Here is a 25,861-nt window from a genome sequence, read left to right as displayed (position 1 = left end):
AAATAGAATAGTACTTTTAATATCTTTATTGATAACCTACTATCTTGACCATAGCTGAAGAACAAACATAAAGATGTTGGGAACTCTTCTAAATTAATATCTTTCAGACATTCATGCAAAACTGTGGAGCTCTAGAAGTGCCATAACGATTTGTTGAGATCCTGCAATACTCTTTCTTGGGATGACGACATCGTAGAGGTAAGATGTCGACATCCTGAGATAATTTTTTTGGGGGGGGTGACGACATCCCAAGATATTTTATCATGGATGACGACATCGTAAAAGTGGAATAATGACATTATTTGTGAATGGGTGCATCATGACAAACCATCTTGAAAAAGCACAGGTGACCTGAAGTGCTTCTGTCTTTTAAAGCATTTTCTTTCTATTGCCATATATGATATTAATTAGAATGATAAAACGTCATGATGCATCACCGCTTGTTACAAGCAGTGAAGTAGGCCTAGACATCACATTTGCTGGGTGTCTCTGGATGCCAACATCCTGAGATAATGATTACCTCAGGATTTCGTCACCCAACTTTTAGGATGTCGTCATCCCGTGATAAATTATCTCAAGATGTCGACATCTCTCCTTTATTCTGTCCTCATCCTGAAAAAATATGTCAGGATCTCAACAATTCGGATGGCACTTCCAGAGTTCCGTACAAAACTACACCCCAAAGCACGACATTTATCAAAAATTAGTTTAAAACGCTAGTGTAAAGGATGAAAAATGACAATATTACATGTACCTGACAACAGAAAGAGATGCCTTTGTCGGTCAATGCTGCGAAATTCACTACCATACTGACCATTACCTAGATAAGACTACAGTAAACATGTATATATCCGAGCAATAAACTTGGAAAAAAAACTATTGTTTCCCATCAAACCGATTTTTTTCCTCAAATAGAAACAAGCTTTCTGAAAACATCTCGTAAAAGCGAACTGAAAAGTATATCTCTCGAAAAAACGAACTCTGGAAACATACCTGTACATGAGTATCTCACACACTAATTTTTAACATTGCAGATAGGCTTATATTTATGAAACATTCAGTTAACATTTGGCGTGGCTTTATTTAAAGTTGAACCACGATATAGTAAAAGTTGAGTTCGACGTTTGGAAGTAAAACTGGAACATTTGAAAAATGATGTTTGGCTGTCAGTTTTAGAACACCATACCATTGGCTTTTGTATATATCCTATTAAGTTGGCTGAGAAAGAAAACAAAAACTTTAAACAGTTTCATTTTGAATCATCAGTCAGCTGTGATGCGCATGGGGGAAACCATTGCCTCTCCCATCCCCAGAAAAAAGAAACAGCACACCGTAAAATAATAAAGGGTTCAAAAGATTTTGGCACCGCATAATAGGATCATTGGATATTACAGGATACCGCTGCATTGTAATGAGCCGTCAAGGCGGTGCGCCCTCCATTCAATAATAATCGAATTTTATCTCCGCCCCAGTGGTTGGTTTGTTTGGTTTTTACTGAGTGCCAAACGGCTGTTTGAGTGTATGAGATCAAAATTAGGCGAAATCAATGTCCATATTGTGAGTTTTGTTTTTTATATTTTTGGCCTTTGAAGAAAACCTGAATTTCTGGTCCGAAAGGGTGCTAATGTCCATAGACATAAAATAAAGGTTTTAATTGTCTTTATCATTATTCATGGAGCAAATAAGAGTCAAACATACAACAGCCGTTTGGAAAATTAATTTCAAGCAATCAAACGAAACACGTGCGGCAGGTTCTCTTTGGCTGTAGACGCACGCTTGAGTGACAGCTGATGAACTGATTTTGCAGGGCAATCTTACAGAAAGAAGGCAGTGGTTGGTTGGCACAGTCCCGGCATTGGGCTCCATGCTTAGTTCCACCAATCTGTAGCCGGCTCCACTGTCTCACTCAGTCCCAAACCTGCAACGTTCAGTTGACAAGCCATTATCTTGTCCATTATCTCGTTTTATTTGACAACGCTGAGGGCCAAAATGTTGGACGGCAGCCTGACGTCATGCACTCGTACTTCGCACTCTGCTGATACCGCGGGCGAGCTGCGGTTGTGCGGTACGGGGTAGGTGTGATTCAACTACTCGCACCCTGGAAAATTGTAAACAGTTTGCATCGAAACATCGAGTGAGTCACATGAGAAGTTACTCGCCATCAAGATGCGTTGTAAGCTGAAAAGAATTGCCTCCACCTTGCTTTTTGGACTGGCCTGCTCCATCATCACGGCACTACACATCTCCAGCAAGCAGCTTTCGAATGGAAAGTCGCCAGAGAGCAGGGATCGGTCCAGACACCGGGACCAGGAACTTGCCGGCCACGAGATGGAGCCCGCCGTCGTCCATCCCAGGCCCGTGAAACAACAGCAGCAAGACTCCTTGGGTGTCAGATTACAACGCGAGATGGCGTGGGCCGTGGATGACACAGGTTCAGATTTGGTGAACTTACAACAACAACGACCTAAGAAAGTTGACAATGACAGCCAAGTGTGGATGAAACATTCTGGTCTTGTGGCCCCTGCCAATCCGTTAGACACAAGGAAGGCAATACAGAGTCAAACAGGCAGCCAGCCCAGCCAAACTGTCCAAGTTGTGAGAAATTCACAAAAAGTGGACCGGGGAATAAATTCTTCGAATCTCTCCCGGACTGAGCTGGAGGATATTTTTATCGGGGTCAAAACAACAGGAGCCTACCACAAAACCCGAGTGCAACTTATTCTAGACACCTGGTTGCCGCTAGCTCAAAAACAGGTGGGTAAATTCATTAATTTCTCGTAGTCATGTTATTTTGCTTTGCCCTTTTTTGTGGGAGATCCAGATATCAAATAAAAAATACTGATATTTTGGGCAAGTAATGGTCACATGATGGTAAGAGACTGATGATGGAGAACCTAAATTTGTTCCTGTTATCTTTTACTTTTTAGTAAAATTATGTATTCACTTAAGTTTGAAAATGTTGCTTACCTAAATGTTCGTTGGTGAGAAAAAACTTTGAAGAATGACAAACATATTGTAAAAAATCCAGAAAGATTTTGATTTTCTTTGTCAGGCAGTGTGTGAAATTTTAATTGTTGGAAAAATTGCTTAAGAGTGAAAATTCAAAACTGTCAAACAACGAAAGTAATACATCTGACAGAAACAAGTCCAAAAGTTTTTATTTTTTGTGATTACTTTGAGCAGAAGCTTGGATATGGTATTATGTAATCTGAGATTCATTTTTTGTAGAAAAGCCATCTTTTTTTCATGCTTACATATTTATTGTATTCCACTTGTACAAGTATTTTCACTTTGTATGAAAAGCTGGCTGATTGTCAGAGTCATTTTTCTATTTATGATTATAAGATCGGGCTGGAGGCCCCTTTTCAATCTTTCAATTCTTTGCCACCAAAGAAGTTTAGAAATTGTGGTAAAATCATTCTGAAATGTATCATGCTGTGGAAGTCTAGTCCAGAAATTGTGTGAAAATTTTACTTTTCAACCTATTTTCTGAACTTAGTGTGTGGGTTGGAAGTGAAATTTGCAGATCAAAGACCTTTTTGTGCTGTGAAATGTCTAGACTTTGTTCGATTTTCCTTTGAAGTTTGGCCATTTTCTGACTGAGCTGTGACACTCTGAAGGTCTGTAATAAAAAAAATGAAGATTGAAAGAAAACACAGTAGGTTACTCCCCACTTCAATAGGGAGTCGCAAATTCAAGCTCTTTCTGTTATCTTTTGTTTCGACCTGAGAGACCGATTTTGAAGTTTAACTGTGGTGCTAAGTCGACCTGAAATAATGTGACTAAACCATTGATTCAAGCTGTGCTGTTCTCCTTGAGAGAGGTCAGTTGTTCAATAAAAGCTGTACTCACGGTATTGAAGGGAAAAAATTCCAAATCCTTCTAAAAATGGGATTTAACCGCAATGCGGTGTCAACAGCCTGTCGTAGAAATCCAAATAGTGTGCTGATTTTTATGGTAGGAAGTCAGCACACCTTAAATTGAAAACTGGATGCAGTTGAAAAGTATGGGGTGGGCCTGACAAGTACATGTACACTGACTGTAGCGCACCAATGCAAACCATTACTAGCGATTGTAAGAGAGGCATTTTCCAGCTGTATAAAGCGAGGGATAAACCGATGAATGGAGTAATGAGCGTGCCCTCCCATTCACACTATTATGACATGAGTTTAGGTTTGATGTCAACTTAGCTTAAGAGCAAATCCACTTTAAAGCCTTCCCTATCCATACACTCCATTGTTGTCTTCACTGTTGCAATATTGTGAGCCGTTATTCTAACATAAATTTAGGGTCAGAAGTGTGTCTGGAGTTGAGTTTAGCCAGTCGATTCAAATAAATCTCTGGATTCAGTGTTGACCATTTCCCATGTTCAGTTGTTTATCACTGCACATATTATAGGCTCAAGACAACAGGGGATCTGGTCACAAGTGACCGTTTTAATTACACATTACTCAGGAAATGTGATTGTGTTGTTGAGTGTGTGTAGTTATCCTGAACCTTTCAGACTAGGAGTAGAGATCCACTGGTCTTATAAATTAAAATAAAACAGGGTAGAATAGTAGAATTTAACAAAAAAAGTCCTTAAAAAATTCTGATCATTTTTTCCAGATTTTGTAAATATTTAAGAACAAAATTGAAATATTTTCTCCCAAGTATTATGAGGGAACCAAAAAAAAAAAAATCGTGCGGTGAATACATCTTAAGTATATTGTTGACTGTACATGTAGGTAGTCTCTTGTCACAAGTGCTCTCAGAAATTGTGTTTTCGTCCTCTGACCTGGGATAATGTGAAGGAAAAGATAAATTTAAAATTGATTACTCTTAGTCCGCCATCTGGCTCTGCCGAATTTCACGCTATGCTTGTAATTCAATGTGGTGTCTTGCAGTTCATTCTGTGGTTCTCATTTCTGACCGACTGTCATTTTGTCTCCAACCGAGGAAAAACTGTTTGTTCTGCTGCTGACCTATCTGGGATTTCCTTCCAAAAAAAAAAAATAGAGAAAAAATGATGCATGTAATCTGAAGACCTTAAGGAAAAAAGTACCTTTTTAATAAAACAATAAACAGACACTGGCCCTAGAAATAATGTCAATTTACCACAACATTTCATTACTATTAATGCATGAGTTGGTAGATAACCTCATTACAGTGGATCCATGTAAGTACTTGAAAATGAAGGCATCAAGATGTGCATTCAGGAGTTTCAAAGCCAATTTTTCAAATGTGCTGGTACAGGAAAAACACTGCAAACCATATTTGAGAATGCTTATCGGATACTGTGTACTATTCACAAAGGTCTTGACAGGTTTCAAATTTACATGTTTGTCACTCACCTGTAGGCACATTTAAATTTCAATTTCCGTGTACTTTGTGAGGTACATGTATCTACCCATGTTGTGAACAATTGGGCTGGACCATGTATTCCAGTGTTGTTTTTTTCAGGATCAAAAATTTTGTGTAAATGAACGGGTTAAATTTTTTTTGGTGAGCACTGAGCACTTCTACATGTAAATCAAACGCAATACATGTTACGTGTGCAGAAATCATTCAGAGATGGACACCATATACATGTATGATCACTACCAAGGAAACTCAAGAGACAAAATCCAATACTGGTAACTCTGTGTTTATAGTCCATGCAATAAATGATATTGGTTGTGCTTAAATTTAAGCGTGAATAACGTCCCTCACAAGTTCATTTACATGTGTATGGATGTGTTTATGTCAAGGGTGCCAATCATTATTTACATACTGCACATTTGACCTTTGGACTCGGCAATTTTCTGCAGATGCAGATCAGGAGTTCCTTCAACAGATATATGATGTACATTTTAAAACTACATGCAAAGTTGTTGCTAGTGCATATGTTCTTCCTTTTTGTATTGAAACAAATCTGTTCAAACAAGAATTTTTTCCAAGATAGTTGGACCTTACTTTCGCGTAATAAGCATAGTTTTTGCCAGAGATTGCAAAAGGGTGGTTGATTATTTCAGAAGCAACAGCTAATTTGCAAAATTGCATACTGGTAACAAATGCTGTGCATCTGGGTTGAAACACTGATTAGGCCTGCAGAAGAAAAAAGCAATAAATGCTTCCCGTTTCCCTGCCTGTGGTACCAGATTCCTATTTTGACTGTTTTTGAGGGGAAAATTTGGGAAGATTGAATATTGGAAACTCGTAGATAAAGAAAAAAGTGGGGATTTCAGTTTGAATGCGGTGCAAAAGCTTCAGCAGACATGCTCACAACAAGGAGCCTCTGAAGCCTTGATCATTTCATGTGAAATAAATGCCACCCGATGTCTCTTGTTGTTGTTAGTTTAACTAATTACTGGTACCGTACACCAGATTAGTAAACGGTGCAAACAATTGTTTTCCTTATCTACCTACCCTGTTTTCAGATGCCGTGCAATGAGAACTGGGAAGCAGATCAAATTTTTTTTTTGGGGGGGGTAAAATTCAGTTGTCACTGTAAAAAGCCTAAATTGAAACAATGGTTGTATAATTGCCAACCACTTTCATGCAACCTGCAGTAGCCCACATAAATAAAACAGTTTTTCATTGCTCGTCTCCGAAGAACATAATTTGGGTCCAGGGGGAGTGAGAGCGGGCATTCTAAGTATGGTCCACACCAATCTGGATCAGCTGGTATGCGGATCAGACCAATGGCAGGCTGGGCTTCCTCGCGCGCTTTCCCAGTTTGCGCGGGAAGGCCGCCACTTTCTTGGTTTTCCCCACCATACATGTTTGCATCAAAATCCCACCTTCCCACCCAGGTTGGGTCAACTTGTGGAAATTTAGGCAACATGTTAAGCCACATTGACTCCTATCGTGTGGAAATGGCTTGTACATGTACATTGTGGTTGCTTCGTTAAAAAATATATAATTAAATAGGTGGGTCGTTGGGCTTATCTTAGACTGGATGATTTGGATCCAGCCTATTTTCGTTTAGACTATCCCCTGAAACTCTTTTGTACTTTTAAGAGTTTCTTTGGCCATAGGGTTGACCTCATTGGTGACCTGCCAGGCTTGGAAATTATGGTTTGGACCGGGTAGCCCCATTAAGCGGGTACTGCCTTACCGGCTTACATGTACATGGCATGTTCTTCATAAAATGGACCAAAATGCAACCTCGGTTGTCATTTTTCAAAACTTCTAAAAGAGTGACTTTGATCATGTAAAATACAAATTAGCACCTTCAGATTTATAAAAATGATTATATGGGGATAATTAGGCATAATATGTACTTATGGTGGACATTTGGTTGGCTACCAGTGCAAATCAAATGGAGTTGAATTCATTTAAAGTTTTACGTCAAAGTGTTTACACCAGAGGACTTGATTTCAAAACTTCTCTCAACAAGAAGGAGAATTCAGTATATTTTTTGACTGATGTATTTTAAAGCACCTAAGAAATAACTATTAAAACATATAAGCCCCAGAAAAAGGAGCACAAAATTGACGGAAAATGATGAGAAAAGTTTGGCTCTCTTCATTCTCTTACTGTTTATAATCACTCTCACTATACCAACATATTTGCTAGGTCTTGTATATTTCGACCACCAAAAATTATTTTTAAGTTTGGCTGCATCAAAAATTTATAATGAGTACAATGTGTTCGTTGCGAATGTTATATTTGACAGAATTTTGATCATGTTTGATAATTTTGACAGAAACTGCGTAACGTTTGAGAATGCCGAAAATGCTGTCACATGTAGTGCTCAAAAATTCCATGCGTGATTTTTTTTTGCCGGTTATTTTGGAGATAACCCGCTGAAAATAAAATTAAAATTAACAACTCTGAGCTTTAGATTTTCAACATGAATCGTATTTTATGTCTCGAATGTTATTTTTTGCGAACGTTAATCAGAATGACAGATTTTCTTTTGAGAAAAATTGCTCCGAAGAGAAAAATCACGGGGCATCGCCATTCCGTGGAGGGGTTCATGAATATCAAATAAAAGAGAGGGCGCACTATCTGGGTTGATGTCAAAGGTCAAACAGGCCACGATGCCATGAATGTTTCCCTAATGTCTCCGCGAGAGATTGTTGGAAGCCGCAAAATTGCCACAATCGGTATTTTGGACTGTGGTTTTTAGGAACATAATTAAAGAAAATGTTATCGGTCCAGTCGTAAAAGGATGATGGTTTGGCGGTGCTTTTTCGCACTCTTTTTTAAAGCTTGTGTTGTACATCAATATATGGATTTTACTCGCTTTTTTGCAGTCGATTTTTTTAAAACTAATGACAGAATCGAATGACATTCGCGACTGCCAACTTCGGGACCCGATTAATTGTGAACGTTTTAATTTCATGATTATGGTTTTAATATGTGTAAATATTAACACCTTTCACCACATATAAATCTGTGTAAAATAACCGCGGGGATTATCACTCCTCAGTAAATTCTGTTTGCTCGGATTTTAACAGGGAGTTCATGTCCCTCAAAATTGCTAACGTTCGAGACTTTAATTAATTAACTCCAATTAAGTTGAAAGGTCGACATGGTCATCATTGTTCCAGATATCAGCCATTAGTTCCCTCATTACATCAAACATTGGAAATTAATTCACTGCTGTTCACTTCAGGAAAAATGAGCCCCCAAAGTTGAACCTTATCTAATGGTCCATATTTTGAGGAACCTGCCACATGTAGATGGACTTAGTCTTGGGTGGGGTTGGTGTATCTTGCTGCCCTTTTGTGGGACTCGGAAGTCCTGGCGAGCTGGTGTCTTATTCTTCCCGGCTCCAGTATAGACTTGCATAGTCCTGGTGTGCCTTGTGTTTTCTAACCGGTTTGATGGGGGGCTTGGTAATCGGGCCTGAGGTGAGTTTGGTTGGTCTTACCAGATCTTTGGGACTCTGTGTGGTCCTTGGTGCGAGCTTGGTTTGCCTTGCCGCCTCTATGGGACTCAGTACAGTCCCTGACGTGAGCCTGATTTGTCCTCCCGGCTCTGTGGGACTCGGTATGGTCCTTGGAGAGCTTAACTGTTTTCTCACCGGCTCTAGAGTCGTAGCTGTCATCTCATTATGCTTGGACGTATGCTATATTCAAGCTTGGGGGTCTATTGGTCACACTAAAGTGGTGGTATGTCTATTCAATTTGAGTAGGAAATGCCCCTTCTCCATCCTGGGGACATCTTCCAGGGGCTAGCCTCCCTGTACCCTGGGGAGGTGGTTATGGGAAGGGACCCTCCCGTTGGGAGGCGGAGTCTGCCAGATCGCTACAGGTTAGCAATTTTTCCAAATGGGGCCTCTTTTGTTTAGTTTCCGTTGAAGCGCAGGGCTGTTCCAGGTGACAGAGCATTCCTCATTTTGACCAAGTGTTGCTTTTTTGTTTCAAGTACGACCAGAAAACCTGTAAATCTGATCACCAATTAAAGCCCAGCTGGCAGTTTAGTTCGAACTTCATCTGATCTCTTACAGATTTTAATACTTTAAATCATGTACTTGTTCAGTGTTCTTGCTTGTTGAAAAGGTTTGGAAAAAAGTCAAGAAAATAAATTCGGTGGTGGACAACCGAAGAAACAGCAGAAAGTTGTTTCTGTATTCTAATATTCTAATATACTTTCATGTATGCCATGGAGTGTTTGTAAACAAAGGAAAGAAATCAAAAGGTCTCCACTATTGCCACTAAATGTGGCAATAGTGGAGACCTTTGGTTTTTAAAGCCTGCAGCAGCTCTACACAACCTACCGGTAATGCATTTCTGAAGTTCCACGTAATGGAAATGGTTTAATGGATGTGTGTATGTGCATACATGTTCTCATGAAATTTGTATGGTGTCCTTCAAGGCATACACCGATGGTAATATATTTGCAATTAAAGGCCTCCGCACGCGGCAGCAGTAGCATTAGTGCGTGTCGGGATATCAAACACCAAAAGTGCATCAGCCATCTGTGACCAAAAAGCATGCCCAAAGCAAGTCCCCCTTTGTCGCAGATAACTGATGGGTATTCGTTGGCAAGGAGAGGGGCTTTGAGGTCACTCGATGCGCCGACTTGTGTGGACGGAGTGCATTGTGGGGAACCAGTGATGGGAGACCAACTAGAACATGGGAATTGAGCAACAAGTACAATGAATGAATTGGCCATCGCAAAAGAGACATCAACACTTGTAAGATGCCATGTACCAGCAAGAACAAACAAGGAGCCTTTTTTGGGGGGGGGGCGCTGTTCCAGATTGCTAACGGACCCCTCCAACTGACCAATGCTCACCAGAATAGCCAGCAAAATCACATCACATACAGGCCTTGCACTAACTTTTTTCCTGGCTAGTCCACTGGGCTAGCTAACTGGATGTTTTACTAGCTTGTTTACAGTTTTTATTAGCCCGTATATAAGAAATAAGAAAACCCCAGAATTTATTTGTAGCTTACCGATGAAGAATTTGACATTTGGAAAAGAAAAGGCTGATGGTATAAATAAATGAAGAGGCATGCATGTTGCTTAAAAGTCGCTTGAGTCATTGGTCATGGAGTCGGGATCAAAATCATCTCTTTGCTGTAACTTTCCCCTCATTTGGTTGCTTACGTGTGGCCAAAATTACCATTTTTTGCTCGCTTTTGGACCTCTGAATGTGCAGATGAATGAGGAAAACTCTTTTCCAATCAAAAGAGGGTGCTGTCTGCCTACGGCTTTGTGTAGCCTTCATGTCAAATGCTTTCAAGGACTCCTGCAACACCCAGTACACCTAGCTGTGACCAGTTAAGGTCAGAAAACTTGCTAAATGATGTGAAGGAGAATAGTGTGCATGTGTAGCATCGCGCCGTACCGTGTACTATGCCAGTCTAGTCTACTCTGTTTGTGAGGTTTGTAGTCACTTAGCACCCTATTGCCCAAGTATCGTTTTTCGAAAATACAAATAAAAATAAAATACATCCACAACGACTCAGTTTTTGCGATTGTGTACCGGTATTTATTATCACCAAAAGCATTATATATTTTGATCTCAATTTCAACAGGTACGTTTAATACTGAATTTTTTACTAGCCCACCCGGCCACCAGGGAACCAAGTTTAGGTAGTCGAAGCATTTTTCGCTAGAATCTGTACGGCGGGCTAGTACTGCTTTGAGGCCTGCATACAACATTACTTTGTGCCAGTTCTTGTTACACTTAAAGCCTTTGCTCTCTGCATAAATAACTTTGTCACCTTGGCCAACCCAACGCCCCTCTAGCTCTTCAAAAGTCTGGATTGAAAACATTCCAGCATTTCTGGGAACCTCTCATATTTCAAACATGAGGAAATGCACTGTAAGAAGTAGAGCCATGTATTGAAGTGCTTTCAGAGTTTCATGCCGATATGACTCATCTTGCCACTGTTCGCTGTTTCCTGGGCATTGATGTGTCAGTCCAAGGCAGGTTGTTCCCAGGGTAGCAGTGCTGGGTTCAAAGAGAGAGACAAGGAGGAATAAAGTGGCTTGCCCGTGGACAACAACCCCCCCCACCCTCCCCTGGGCTGTGATCATGAGTTGGAGACTGTGGCAGCTTGGCCATTCTCTTTAATTATTCACTGATAGTGATTCCAGCTCTGAGAAAGATCAGAGTCCAAGTCCCTCCCGGTTTCTCTGACTAGGAAACCTTAAGACATGATGACAGGCAACACATGCCAAGATTCTGAAACTGTCCCCACTTCCCTGCCCTTCTTTGTGTGCTTTCCTAGTAAGAGGACCTTGTATCAGAGGTCATGAGGACAGTGAGGTGCTGGCTGAATAGATTGCTCTCTCATTGCCTGCTATTCTTAGGGCGGCCAGAGTGTACCCTTGAATATTACCCTTGGTTGGTGTTACATTTTATGTCAAAAGGTATATGCATACATTCCGGATTACTTTCGAAGTCATATTTTCATTGGTTATAAAAATTAAGTAGTGGTGTTTGTTACATGTATATGGTGCATTCATTTACTGCATTAGATTTGTCAATACTATTGAACCCTTAGTTAGTTGTTCCAATTTTGTACTGGTGACTAGCCATAGTTTTACCAGTCAAAAATAAGACTGTGATGTAGAAAGAGCAGACCCTGCGTTGACTGTGAGTGGAACAGGTGTTTATTTGTTTTATTATTTGTTTTGGTTAAGCTGCCTTTTAGCAACAGCGCGTTCCCACTTGAATTGGGAAAAGGTGGATCTTGATCCAGCATTTTGGTGTGATCGTTATCTTACCGCAACGAAACCGCAAGTCGCGTTTCCACTTTTCGGACGGAAATGTCGAGCCCGAAAGGTCACTGAGTTCAGTATTGCGCATGTGCTACATGTAGCTTGCTGAACGCGCGCTCTGTGGCAGTGTGGCGTGCTGGGGCAGCATGCCTGTGACCCTGCGGTGTTTTGGGTGGGGAGTTCTACTGACGTGACGACCTTGAATCAGACCGAATGTTCAGCCTAGTATGTTGTCTCTTCAAACTTTGCTTCCGTTTTTGATACTCTGTCACACGTTGCGGGCTATACGCAAACACGGAATTAGTTTTTGATGGAAAGCAAGTGAAATTACACAAATGAAAAAGGTTAAGAAAGGACGAATGCGCAATGAAAATTGTGAAAGGGCAAGGCACATTGCAGCATGCATGCACTGCGCATACGTGGTGACACATTTTGCTAGTCCGTAGTTCAGCAGTTGTTTATTGTGCATGCTGTGCACGTTAAAAAATTCACATGAGCTACACGCCAAAAAACATTTCTTTGTCCATCAGACCGCAAAAATTTCGCACCACTCGTGCACGGACGGATGTTGACAGGTCAAATTGCTGGATCAGATCCACCTTTTCCCATCTGATCGTGATCCGCCAATCTGATTCGTCAATTTGGCAAAAGGTGGATCAGATCCCCCAATTGGTGGATCAAGTGGGAACGGGCTGTAACATGTTTTGTGCCACTTCCTGCTTATATGTGAGGGCTCTTGAAATTTGTTTCCTTTATTCAAGGATAAAATGTTCCTGCCTGTATTTAACATGGAAGTGTTTGTGGCAGATGTCACTGGATTGTTCAAGTGAGCTGTTGAAATCAAAATGTTCCAGCCTGTACTTAACGTGGAAGTGTTTGTGGCAGATGTCACTGGATTGTTCGAGTGAGCTATTGAAGTCAAAATGTGCCAGTGACACGACATGATGCATCTCTTTGTGCACATTACATGTATGTCGGCAGCCTTTCATCAAATGGTCTAGTTACTTGTAATCCATCACACTGGGCCCATTCAATGAATGATACCCATAAATGTTGATACCCGTAAATGTTCGGAACACAATTGTTGGGATACATTGTGTGTGCATGAGTGTGTATTGATTCCTTCAAAGAAGTTTGGAGTACCAAAACTGTCTGTTGGTAGTCTGCTTCGAGTTGTGGATATACTGGTAGCATTTATGAAAAAAACGGGTAGGCCTGTGCCAAATATATAATATTCATATATTCAATCACTTACCGCATATTTGATTGGTTATTGAATTCAAGGATTTATTTGTCGATTCAAATATTCGTAGGGCCAGTACGGTACAATGAAATGGAAAGGAAACATCAAAGGTTATTTGCAATGGAATTGCAGAATAAAATTAACAAGGAGAATTGCCAATGCCAATGTTTCTTTTAGTTGAACACTTCCTAGCAAAAAACATTTCATTTTGGCCCCCCAAAATTAACTTTTAAGACATGGAATTTACTATATACATTGTACATGTACATAAGTGTAGAAGAGTTTGCCATTTATAGCCTTTATGCTTTGGGGAAACAGCTTTTTTACCACAAATAGAAATCTTTTTTTACCACAATTATCAAGCAATGGAGCTAGCCCCCAGAAAAATTGGTTACCTCCACAAAAACAGCACTTTATATTTCATGGACCACATCCAAAGTGTCGATTGTTTTCATCAATCATCTTAACCATGTACCGTTAGTCATAATGCTTTTGACACTTGGATTTTAATTTTCGATATTCAGACCACCATTTTTTTTCTCTTCCTTTTATTTTATTTTGGTAAACAAGTCAGACTAGTGAACCGTTTTGACCCTTCAAGTGGGTAAATACTTGGAATGACTTTTTTGGTTGGTTGACACCTTTGCTGCTCAGGAATTGTATGCAGAAGTTGGATTGGGGAGTCAGGCAGGCGGACAGTGCTGGTGTTCATTGAACTTAGAGGGTATTGATCTTGGATTTGCCTGAAGGCATGATTCAGAAATTGAGGAATCCATTCAGCTGAGGGAAAAAGGCATGTATTGGGGAAACACAATTTTTGCGCAGGATCAAAGACTGCTGAAAGTTTGAATCCACTTCTTGCTTTGGACAATATTGTATTCTTATTGTATTCGTGAATATTCTTTATTTTCACAGGAATGGGTTCAGATTTCAGTCACTGCCAAAAAAAGAAAAGAAAAAGAGAGCAATGGTGATGGCAGTGGGTGCCTCCAGGGATCTGACTGACTGTTGAAATATATTCAAGGCACAGATGACTTGTTGAAAGGAAAACATACTTCATTTATCGGTTTTGTCCTTAAAGTGACGTATATGAAATAACACTGTATTCTCAGTGCTGGTCCGAGAGTTAATGAAAATTTTACAAGCTTACTCAGGTGGGCTTCGAACCTACAACCTCCTGCTTTCTAGTACACTCGACCACCGTGCTTGCGAGGGTCGGCTGGTCAGTTTAGGTCAGGTTTAACAGATGATATACTGGTACATGTACATATGTACTTTGCGTCAGGGAGCTGTTCATTTTTACTTACAGGTTTTGCCCTTACACTGTATGACGTGTACATGTATGAATTCTCAGTGCTTGTCTGAGAGGCCCACCTGAGTAAAGCTTGTGAATTTTTTCACCAACTCTTGGACAAGCACTGAGAATACAGTGTTAACATATGTGCTATATGCCGGCAAACCCTCTACAGTCCCAAATCCTCCAATTTCAGTGTGATTTTACATACACCTAGGGGGTTAGGGTTAAATACATTTTATGATAAATAATTGAGAAGACTTAAATGTAGCACCTCATGTATGTTAAATGGGTAAAGTACACAGTGCACAAAATAAAAAAAAAAAACACCACCAGTTTGGGAAATTATAAGAACTGGAAAAAAGAATGACATGACACAATCATGGCAAAATCAAATGAAAAATACCAAGGAAAACTATATAATGTAAAAACACCAAGGTAAAAAACCGTTCAAGATTTTTAAAAGCATATTACAAGTATTATCTGTATGGCTTTGTACTTCAGCAGATAAGCAGTGATTTAGTCCATTTGTGGGACCAGATACACAAAGGTGACAGTATTGGCAGTGCCTTAGGACCTCTGATGTATCATTTTGCCTTGCTATAAACCTTTATGGTATAAAGCTGTCTCAGACTTTCCTGATCATGCCAATTTTTACTGTATTTACAAATACTGAGGTCCAAACAAAAGAAATTTCTCTTCAACATATGGCTTGGGCAGCTATACAGAGAAAAAAATTTCCTAAATCCCCAGCTTGATTGAAGAGTATCAGGAGCGCGAGTGTATCATTTGTCTTGAATTTATTTCTGACGCACTGTCGTCCTGACATTTCTGGGGTCAGCAGTGTAAGAGTGCATCCATTTGGACAGTAAATTAAAGCTTTGCATGACCCATGCCTTCAGTTATTTCCCATTCCCAGTAAATTGGGTGTTTTTGTTTGCGGCTAGACATGAGGGAGTTATTTTGATGGGAGACTGTCTGGCTGGAGTGAATTTGAGGATCATGATGGCTGTTGTACATGCACTGCAGACCTTTAATAGGGTGGATAGGCATTGCAGAGAAAGCAGAATGTAGATTAATGTGAGGTGTTTTTGGTTAGTGGTAGGCCTTTCAAGTAGTTCAGGAATTGTGGATATCCTACTGAAGTAAAAACCAGATATCCAAAAAAGCAACCCAAAGTCAAAATTAATGAAAAAAGAAATAGTATGAAAGCTTGCATTTCAATTTACCTAAATAGTTCATGATTACGAAAATTTGCCAGAATATTCCAGGAAGCCTGATTTTGTTTTTCTTTTAAGTTTTCCCCTTCCCCCCCCCCAAAAAAAAGTCCTGGTCTGAAAATTTACCAAGTAAATTAAGGCCATTTTAAGATACATGGTCCCATAGTTGGGAATGGGTCCCTGAATGGATCCCCGGTGTTCGGAGACCCATCCTGGGTGCACAATCTTATCTTTGGTTTATTTTGCCATGTGTAGGTTCTCCGAGGCCCACTCCGAACAGACCTGATTTTGAGTACACAAAATTTGGTTGGACCCAGTACAGTGTAGGTGGACTGAAAGTCTGTTGACTGTTGGATGACATAGGCTGGTTGGCAATAGTCTGGAGGTCAAGAGTTGGATGTCTCAACCAATCCAACCCCAGAGAGCATGTGAACATTTTTTGTGTGCAACCATCTACACATATGCTGTAGGCTAGTGATGTATTTTTTTCCATGCCTTCTGGGAAGCAAGAAAAGACTTGGAATAGTAGGCCCAAGTTCTTAACCTTGAAAAGTTGTTTCATAAACATTACAGGAAGTCCACGAACTTTGTGACTTCATCAATCTGATCAAAATTGCTGAACACGTCAGTAGTCTCTGAAAATCAGCCATTTTGGACGAGGAGGTATTGTTGGGCAAGAAGAAAACAGCAGACTCATGCACATGATCAGATCCAATGCTCAGGCCTGGCACTTGGGTGCTGAGCTTCCCGGCGAAATGTCAGGTAATGCAGCACTCTTATTGGATTTGGTCCAAGTGTGTGGAAACAAAAAGCCAACAGCATCATTTTGCACAATTATTGAATATTCAAATGTTATTTTCCAAATTTGAATATTCGAATGGAAAATGCATGAAAAGGAAGGGAGAATTTTCTTTTTGTTTGGTTTTACATGTAATAAGATTTGTATTGTGTGTGTTAGTGCAACTGAGTTTGTATATGGTTTGCTCATCAAGTACATGTATCTGCCAGTCGGCATGACTGAATATTTGAATATTTAATTGTAGTGAAGGTCAAATATTCGAATAGTGAACTATTCAAATTGACTCAGTCCTAGACTTAAGGGGACCGCGAAATAGAATTATTTTACTAGTACTTGAATTGCACTTTTGTGTTTCAGTTAACCTCATTTTCAATTCTACTTTTGATAGCTTTAATTTGTACTTTAATTTGGATCCGTTTTGGTTTTATACTAATACAAATTTACATAATCGTCAGCAAAACTGTGGTATCATCCCATTTGCAGAAAAAACTGCTTGAATTTTTACATTAGGCTCTTGCAAATTTCCGTTTCTTTGGCAGTTTATTGTTCCAACTCTGAATGAATACATGAATTCTCTGGTGGAGAAGGTATACTAGCACAATGGATTGACCTTTAGGAGTACACATAATGAAATTTTTTGCCGATCAAACATGAATTCATTTTAACACATGACTTTTTTCCTGCTGAGGTGCCAGGGAGCAAAGCTGGTACTGGTACCCTGCCCAGCAGAAACATTCAGCTCTTTATTCACGTTAAAAGAAGTCCCCCCCCCCCAAAAAAACGTCAGTTTATTGTCAGGTAAACATTGTTTATTCATTGTAGTTTCTTGAAGCTGGGAGAAAGCTTGCAAAATGCATTATGTTGACGGCAAACTTACGTCCTTTCAAACAATTTCAGTAAATCATAGTAAACTATATATGCTTGTCTGATTATACAAATAAATGTCGGTGTATTGTGCAACTTTTCCTGTAACTTGGCCATACCTGTATTGGAGCCCATAATAGGCAGCTGCCAGGTGCCCCTTTGAAAAATCAAATCTTTGTCCTTCTTTCAGAGTTCTGGATCCGCTATTTTATTGACATACCTTATGTTTCTTTTTCCCCTCTGCCAGTTCACTGCCATTCATCAAGCACATTTCTGGTACATTTATTTTGTTAAAGTCTGGACAGTGAATTTGTCAGTGCTTTAAATCAACGAAACTCATCGGGTATGTAGTTTCCACATTTTTAAAATCAGAAAGTCCTCGCACATTTGAGTATGTATGGGCCTTCTGTTGTCATTGTAAAGTTTTGAACCTTTGTCCCAGTGCCTTCTTTTGGCAGACCTTACCTGTAGCTTTTTTCCCTGTCTGTGCTCATAAGGAACCTTGCAAATCACTTCCTGTACTTCCTGAATGTCCATCAGCAGTGACCATTGTACAGGCCTAGAGCTGAACATGCACTGACCCTGCCTAATGTCCTGTCTCAGGCCAGCCAGGGCCTCAGGAAGCTGTGGAAGTCAGTCCTTCATGGCATGCATGCTGGAATCCACATGCAGGGAAATAGAGCTGTTCATTTTTACAGAACCCATGTAACAATTGACACTGTCACAAATTGCGCCCCAATCTCATGGAATGACCCTCATGTTTCTGGTCACAGTCCCCAGAACATGCCCTCCTAGGGGATACTCTGGCCCAGGCATCTGTGTTCCACCAGAACTTTGCAGTTGGTGTTGATGACCAGTGGTACAATACATGACAGACAAAAGCCACTAGCTGGTTTGAAACTTTCCCCAAAGAGAAAGTCGAAGAGAGATTATAACTAAATCTCGTGTGGGAGTGGTCATTGTTGTGGGTGTAGGACTTCCAGGGTGTGCTTGTAGAGGGAATGTATGGGCACACTAGTATTTTTGTAGGTCTTCGGCACTGTGCCTACTGGAAATGTACAAATTGTTAGTGTTGTCATGAAGAGATAAATGTGACCAAAAATCATCACGTTTTCGGGTTTTTAATTTTTTTTTATTTTTGGTCAAGTCAACCATGCTCTCCGATGCTGACTAACTTGGTGAATTTATTTTGATAACAATCATTGAAATCAGCTGATCACAGTGACCTCTGTCATGCTGAGGGCAAAATGCAGCTAAACTTCCTTGTTTGTTTTCATGAAGAGACAAATCCTCCATGGTGATGATGTTGAACAACATAGAGCAACACTTTCCTGACCTGGGATTTTTCATTTTCACAAAGAGACAAAACTAACCCTGTGTGTTTAACAGAACAATTTTGCACCTGGCACACGCAATAGCTGCGGCGTTTGCCTTGCTGAAACCATTTCCCTAGTTTTTGCATTTCACAAAGGAATAAATTGAGGTGAATAGACGAGAGTACAATTTCTCATATGTAAGATATGGGTTCATGAAGTGTACTTTGTCAACTCTGAAGTTAGGCCATGTCTGACACGGGCTTCCAAAGCTCAGCTAGGTCTGTTGTCTAGGCGTCTCCGCACATTTCCAGTGGAGGGAAGACCTAGACCTAGCTCTAGACAAAAGATTTAGATGCAGCCTATTAAAGTCTCTGTTTTAAAAAGTGACCACCGCCCAACACAACTTTTATTTTTTTGTGCAGCTATTTTCACATAAACGGTACAAAATGTTTGCTTTGGTGGAAGGGTCCACATTTTAGCTTGTGTTTTCATCATCAGGAAATTGATGCTCCATCCATAAAATATCCAGATAAGCATAATCTGATTTCAAAAGTATTAAACTGTGCTCTATAACAAACCGGCGAGACTGGAAGAATCCCTAGAAACTGTGCACAAGTTTATATTTCTTTTCGATTACAATTTTAAACAACCTTAGTCAGCTGTTCAGAATGTTTTGATTGAAAATATTATAACTCGTAGTTTGAAATAAAATGTTCATTGATGCAAGCAAACTCATTTTAAAGGGCATCCTCGTGGCGTACTAATTCGTTTACCAAAACAGTAATTTTTCATTGACGTGGAAGGAAAAAAATGAACACGCACACATCAATTACTTTCTTTGCTGTTGTTTTTCCATTTATTCTTGAAGCAGTCTCGAAGTGTCAAACATGGGCGTAAATCCTGCCAGATTTGGGAGGATACATGTCTGTGTGACCAAGGGAGAGTGGTTAGGGTGTAGGGCTGGTGGATACATCAAAGATATCTCTGCAGTGTGTGTACTCAAAGCATGAACCATTGACTGTGATGCTGGACTTTCTGGCTTTGTGTGCCAAGATGAAAATGCCACACTGTTCATTTTCCTCTGGAAAGGTTCAAGTGCTAGGCCTCTGAGATTGATAGCTACACCTAGGTGTACGGCATTGATAATTTCAATGATTGAGATGTTTGTACCTTGGGTTTCTTTTGTCAGGACATAAAAGAATGATTGAAAAAATCAAAGTAATAATAAAATTGAATTAAAATCACAATGATGGCAATAGTGGTGTCGCTTTGTTTTCACATCTTGGGATCAGGTTGAAGTTGATGGTGTCTTAAACAGAAGTTGTGGAGAATTCTTGTGTTGGGGGGGAGGAAGGAAGAACACAGAACTGGTGAGGAGACTCGGACCAAAACCAGTAGATGTCTGAATTCAGAAGTGGCAAATCACAGCTGTTCTTGTGGGATGGTGGGCTGTTTGTGTTCCCAAGCCTGTTTATTTCACCCCAGTCCTTCGTAAGAAGGTGTACAATTTTAATCAGTGATTTGGCGCATCTGTATTACAAGTGATTTGAAGGGAAACCTGGCAGGCACTCTGCAGATCTAGGTATGTGGCATTTGACACGGAGAGTTACAGGGAATGAGGGAGACGACATTCATGAGTAGTTGTTAGCCAGGAGGCACAGTTGCTATTAATAGGAAATGGTCTGAATGTGAATTTCTGTGAAATTGACGGGCAGGCACGCGCTAAATGGGGGGGAGCATACTGCAAAAGTGCAGTGCTCTTTGGCTGTCTGTTGTGTGGAACTAACACGAATTGATTTGTCTGGTCAGGTTTGCTGAAATTTCAGCACTCGCATGAAATGCATTTTGTTACTTAATGAGAACACCTTTGGTATGCCTTCAGTGGATTTTTTTATTTGCTTTTTGAGTACCGATGTAAATATACCTGAAAGTACTTCCTTGTTGTTTCTTGAATATTGCAGCTGTACTTGCATTGAAATTTTGATGACTTTTTTGTTGAGGATTGAGGGCACAATCTGATCCAGACTTGCTCAAGGTCTGACGAGTTCATTGAACAACCCTTTTAAGTTAGAGGGATATTGTAGAGGTTACATAATACCCTGATTAACTGTAAGATCATTTTTAAGTATTGAGAAAGGACTACAGCTGGCTGTGAATTATCAAACTATTTAAAGAATGGTGAGAACATTTTGTTATCAGGTGCTTGGAAAAATTCAGATTTTTTAATGGTAGTTGGGGACAGTTTGGATGAATGAAGGGATTTGAGGATGACCTATTGTCATTAGGGTGTGGAAATAAGATTAAAAATGATTGGGAGATAATGTATTAATATAAGCTCTAAATAAAGTTCAACAGATTAGGTCAGGGTAACATGGGGCATGTTATGTTGCCCAGGGTATTAACCAGTTTAAGCAGGGTGGGTTCACCTGTGATTGTGAAAGGTAGAATAATATTGGCAGTGTTGTGCAAATCCTATTGTACTCTGTCAGGCCTTGGGAGTTTTTAGGGCTTATTTGGGAAATGTCACCACAATGGGAACGTTATTTGAAAAGTGCCACAAAAGGGGTCTGAATGGGTAGCAAATAGGGTCACTGGGGAGGGAACTGATTGTTGAAAGTGGGGGGCCGGGGTCTTGGGTTTAAGCTAGGTGTTATAACAGAAAGGCATATGAAAATCCTGACTTCTTACTGGATAGGATGTGGCCTTTTACGCTGTCAAATGTGAAAATGCAAGACAGTGAAAAGGATGCTTCTGCTGCTGAGAGGCTTAAGAATGAAAATTGTTACATTTTTAAAATAAAATAACCTTGAAATGATAAGTTGAAAAGAAAACGATGTTGGTTTTACAGTCCTTAATACATGAAAAACCAATTTCCTCTTCTCTCAATGTCCACATCTTAATCACATCTGGTGAACCACTCTCTCTGATTGTCTAACCTGTGAAACATTCCTTGGGTATTTGGGAAAATGGAGTTAATGAGTTGTTGCAAGTTTATAGTCCTCAAACTCCATTAACAAAAAAATTGATTTGGGAAACCAGAACTCCCAGTCTTCTTTTATGGGACCCTGGAGGTACTTTTCTTGGGACCCTGGATTCCTGAATCAAAACAAGCAAACAAAAGTGTTTGGAAATTGTGTAGGACAGATCTTGTGTACAAACGAATACCTTTTTTACATGGGAGCAGTGTAGTGTCAGGTTGAATTGACGTAGATGTCTGCAGGCTAGAATGATATGAGTGATCACCCATTCCCTTCTTTAGAAAGTCCGAGGGAGTTCATTGTCAGAGGGAATTTCCCGATACCTTGATGACTGCGGTGTAATTACATGAACCCATCCATGTACTTTGATATGCTGAGGTTAAGATAAGGATCAAAAGTGCCTCACTACAAAGTGGCAAGCCCATTCAAGCCTGTTACACTCATTGGCAAGTCATACAGAAAGCTCATTCTTTCCTTCATGCAGTGCATACATCTCTTATCTGTTCCTGTGACATCTGACAGTATGATGCTTTGATAAATCCTGTAATGACTGATCCCTCCTAGAGTAAGCAACCTACTCAGTGGAGGGCAGATCCAGGAGGTAGGACCAATGGGAACCCGTTCCCCCCCCCAAATAATGAACAATTTTTTGGGGTGTTTTTCCCTTTCTTTCAAAAGCTTGTAGAAAGCCCTCAAATGAAGCTTCAGCCCTCAGAAAGGCTATAAACAAGATGTAAATAGTAGTTTAAAGTCATTTTACATTAATCCAACAGTAATTGCAATTCAACACTTAACAGATATTCAGTCACAGCATTCAATCAGCATGCATAGTTTCCAGAATTAAGTTCTCTCTGCATTGGTTTTGAGCACTTGCAATGTACATGTAACTCATGCCATGAAATGCACTACATGTACAATGTATGCCTATGTACAAACCACTTTTCAGGAAATCAAAGAGATTTTTGTGCACTGCATTAAGACGTCAGTATTTAATTTCAAAACATGTCCACCACCACAGAAAGGGTCAAACTGGAGAACTGGGATCTCTTTGCCTGCATATAGATAGTCTACAATCCGGAGTGAGCAACGGTTGATTGTTTTGTTATTTTACCAAAGTCCAATTTCATTTGGGCCATTTGTTTTCTATTTCAGACCTATTTCTTCACTGACCAAGATGACCCTCATTACCAACAAGTATTAGGTGAGTGACAGCCCTGCAGTCAATCTTAGTTCAGCTTTCTCTCTCTTGATGCAAGACAGTTGGATGTTGGTAGGGTTTTCACACAGTTCAGTAATTATGAAGTTAGGGTTTTTATAAGTGTAGAGGTCGGAGGAAAACACTTGAATAGGTATTTGAATAAGTCTTGAAACTGACTTTGATCAATTCCATGTTGATGTTTGTAGCCCTTAAAAAAGTTGGAAATATCAACATTACCCATTGTTTTGGATGAAGATAGGTTCAAAACCATCCTTGTGATGGGGTAAGGGCAGTTTAAGGCATTCTGGCAGAATACGTGTTAAAGTGGTGCAGTCTTACTGCCCTTGCCAAACACAACTGTCACCAAAGGAGACAGTTCATTCATTCCCCTTCCCCCTGCCAACAGCCCACCAACCTGTGAAAGGCTACAAAAGTTGGGAATCCTTATCCGCTCTGAGCGCAACAAAAGAAGGTTGTGGTTTTTTTTTTTTTTGGTACTCACTGCATAGGCCCGCGTTTATAATGGATATCAATGGCGCGTTTGATACGGAGTAGGCTGAATACACATAACAAATTTATTCCTTAATATATGGTCTTTGCGTAAACGCAGAGCGTTTGGAAGAACCCGCTTGGAATACTTACAACCGTCTTTCTTTTGCCGCTTGGGGGTGCACTTCAGCTTGGGGCGGATAGTGTTTTTCATCTTTTGGGCTGTTAAGGATAGTTTCTCTTCAGTGTAGCAACTATTCAAATGTTTAGAATTATCTGTATGTGTATAATGTTTTTGTCATCAATTTCAGGAGACCACTTGATAAATACCAAATGCCCAGCTCTTCACTCTAGGTAGGTGGCTTGTAAATGGTTGTATGCAGTTTGAGTTGTTTATTTTATTTTTTCTGATTGCCAGTTGTGAATTGAGTTATCATCATGCTTGTCATTCCGAACCATGAGCCCCAAAGTCAAGGTTACCGCCCTCATATCTAATATCACAGTCAATGTCACTTCCAACACTACCATTAGTGTAATCACCAGCATAGTAATGTCCAGTTCCAAATAATTTGCATATTTGCATAATTTTGCATATTTGAAACCATCATTGATTGAATATTTGGAAATTGCTAGACATGTTTTACATGCAGTAGCTGCTGATGCCTGCTGCCTTAGTCAAAAATGTAACTACAGTGTTTAATAAATTGTGCATACTGCAATCGATATTCACAGTGCCTGCTGTGTCAACATTGACATTTTTACTCGCCAGTTATTCTAGACGTGGAAAGTTCAACTAGAAGTGCTCTTATATTAGGAGTATGCTGTTGACTGTTGTACAGACATGCAATTGCCTGACAAATTGCAAATGTTTTCCACCTCTTACAGGGAGGAAATTGTCTCAGGAATCGGTACTGTGCAGTTACATGTACCACTATACCATAAAATAGCAATGACTCCAACCTTCATGACTCTTCTCTAGCTGAGTTTACTCTTTGAGTGACCATAAACATATTCAGCCTCAGAGAAAAACAGAACATTTATTTATTCCATGTCTGTTATTTTCATCTGCTCAGACCATGCAAGCAGAGAGTTTGGCCAAATTTCTTACCCTCAGTTGTGATTTTTATACCACAGCAGAACAACCATGTGTTCATCTCCTTCCTCTTTCCCAAAATATATAAATTCTAGTGATGCCCATGTCCAGAGTGCCACCCCATAATGCCATGAATGTCTTTTCCATCATCACATCTACCACTTTAAAGACACAAGCATTTTTGTAACTATCCAATCAAAATAAATGTGTTTACTTGAACGTAAATTGGTATGTTGGAGGCAGATTGACAGATTTGAACACGGTGAGTCAGCCATACATGTGTTCCATCACTAACGATGATGTAATGCTTATCTTTTTTTAGATGGTATCGTGTCTTAAGTATCCATTTCCCAGCATCAAATATCCATTTCCCAACATCGCCAGCCAACGTGACATTCCAAGCCTGTTTTGATGAGTGCATCTCTCCCGAGATTTCCAAATTCCAATTACGATTGAGGAGAGCTTTTGTGTGTGATATCCCAATGAGTTTTTTTGGATACTGAAGCTGTCAAAATATGACAGATGGTTTCTTTCCTTATTACTTGGGGGTGTGTATATTTAGAAAGAATCAGAGAACATCTTGCTGGAGTTACTCAGGCTCTGATTCTCAAAGGAAAAAAAAGTTGGCCTGTCATTATTGCTGCCAAATTGCCAGTGCTTCATAATCTTCAAGAAAATGTTCTGATGCTTGTGATATAAACATGTAACACTGGAATGTTATATCAAAATCAATTCGACCAAAGTCAAGAAGATCAATAAAGAAACTGGACTCTTATGAATTCAGAAAGAGTTGAATAGTGTAAAAACAAAATAAAGTGTGGTAAATTTTTGCTATGTGTGCAAATATGAATTGATTGAAATGTTTTGGGTTTGCTTTTCTTTTTTGTTGTTTTGTTTTTATTAGCTGTTTCAGCGTTTCAGCGAAACAGCTCTTGTTTTTGTTTTTTTTCTTTTTAGCTGTCTCGGCAGGTCATTACTTCTGTTTTTTTTTTCTTCCGACGACTTCTCCCCCCAAATCCCCTTTGTTTTGTATGTGTGTCTTCCACCATCGACTTTAATCCCTTAGCAACTTTGGATCTTCATCAAAGTTACACCAATGAAGGACCCTTGTGTATAGATGGTCCTAGAACAAAGACGTCATGATGACGTCATCAAGTGATTTATTATTGATTTTATAATATTTATTTCAGCCCATTGACTTTGTACACGTTTTTGAG

At 39.8% G+C, this 25,861-nt stretch overlaps 1 protein-coding gene across 8 annotated transcripts in view; it reads left to right on the top strand.

Annotated features, from left to right (window-relative positions):
• The first annotated feature begins 1,706 nt into the window (after nucleotides 1–1,706).
• The window catches only part of LOC110985603 (beta-1,3-N-acetylglucosaminyltransferase radical fringe-like), a 46,280-nt gene continuing 22,125 nt past the window's right edge, over nucleotides 1,707–25,861 (top strand). For 2 of the 8 annotated variants that reach the window (XR_015426004.1, XR_015426003.1), the window contains exons 1-3: nucleotides 1,711–2,754; nucleotides 23,017–23,065; nucleotides 23,863–23,905. Coding sequence is in view for 3 of the 8 variants with exons in the window: in XM_087139362.1 (XP_086995488.1) it covers nucleotides 2,167–2,754; nucleotides 23,017–23,065; nucleotides 23,863–23,905 (680 nt within the window). In the remaining 5 variants the exon portion in view is untranslated. Of the gene's footprint in view, nucleotides 2,755–16,449; nucleotides 16,670–23,016; nucleotides 23,066–23,862; nucleotides 23,906–25,861 lie in introns of those variants that run through there. The other 6 variants (XR_015426005.1, XM_087139361.1, XR_015426006.1 and 3 more) reach the window with 5 other exon arrangements.

This window comes from Acanthaster planci, linkage group LG07 (assembly GCF_054643075.1).
Source record: "Acanthaster planci isolate LZ-2023a linkage group LG07, COTS_SCS, whole genome shotgun sequence".
Taxonomy (NCBI): domain Eukaryota; kingdom Metazoa; phylum Echinodermata; class Asteroidea; order Valvatida; family Acanthasteridae; genus Acanthaster; species Acanthaster planci.
The sequence above is the reverse complement of the archived record's forward strand: the minus strand, read 5'-3'. Positions and strand labels throughout refer to the sequence as shown.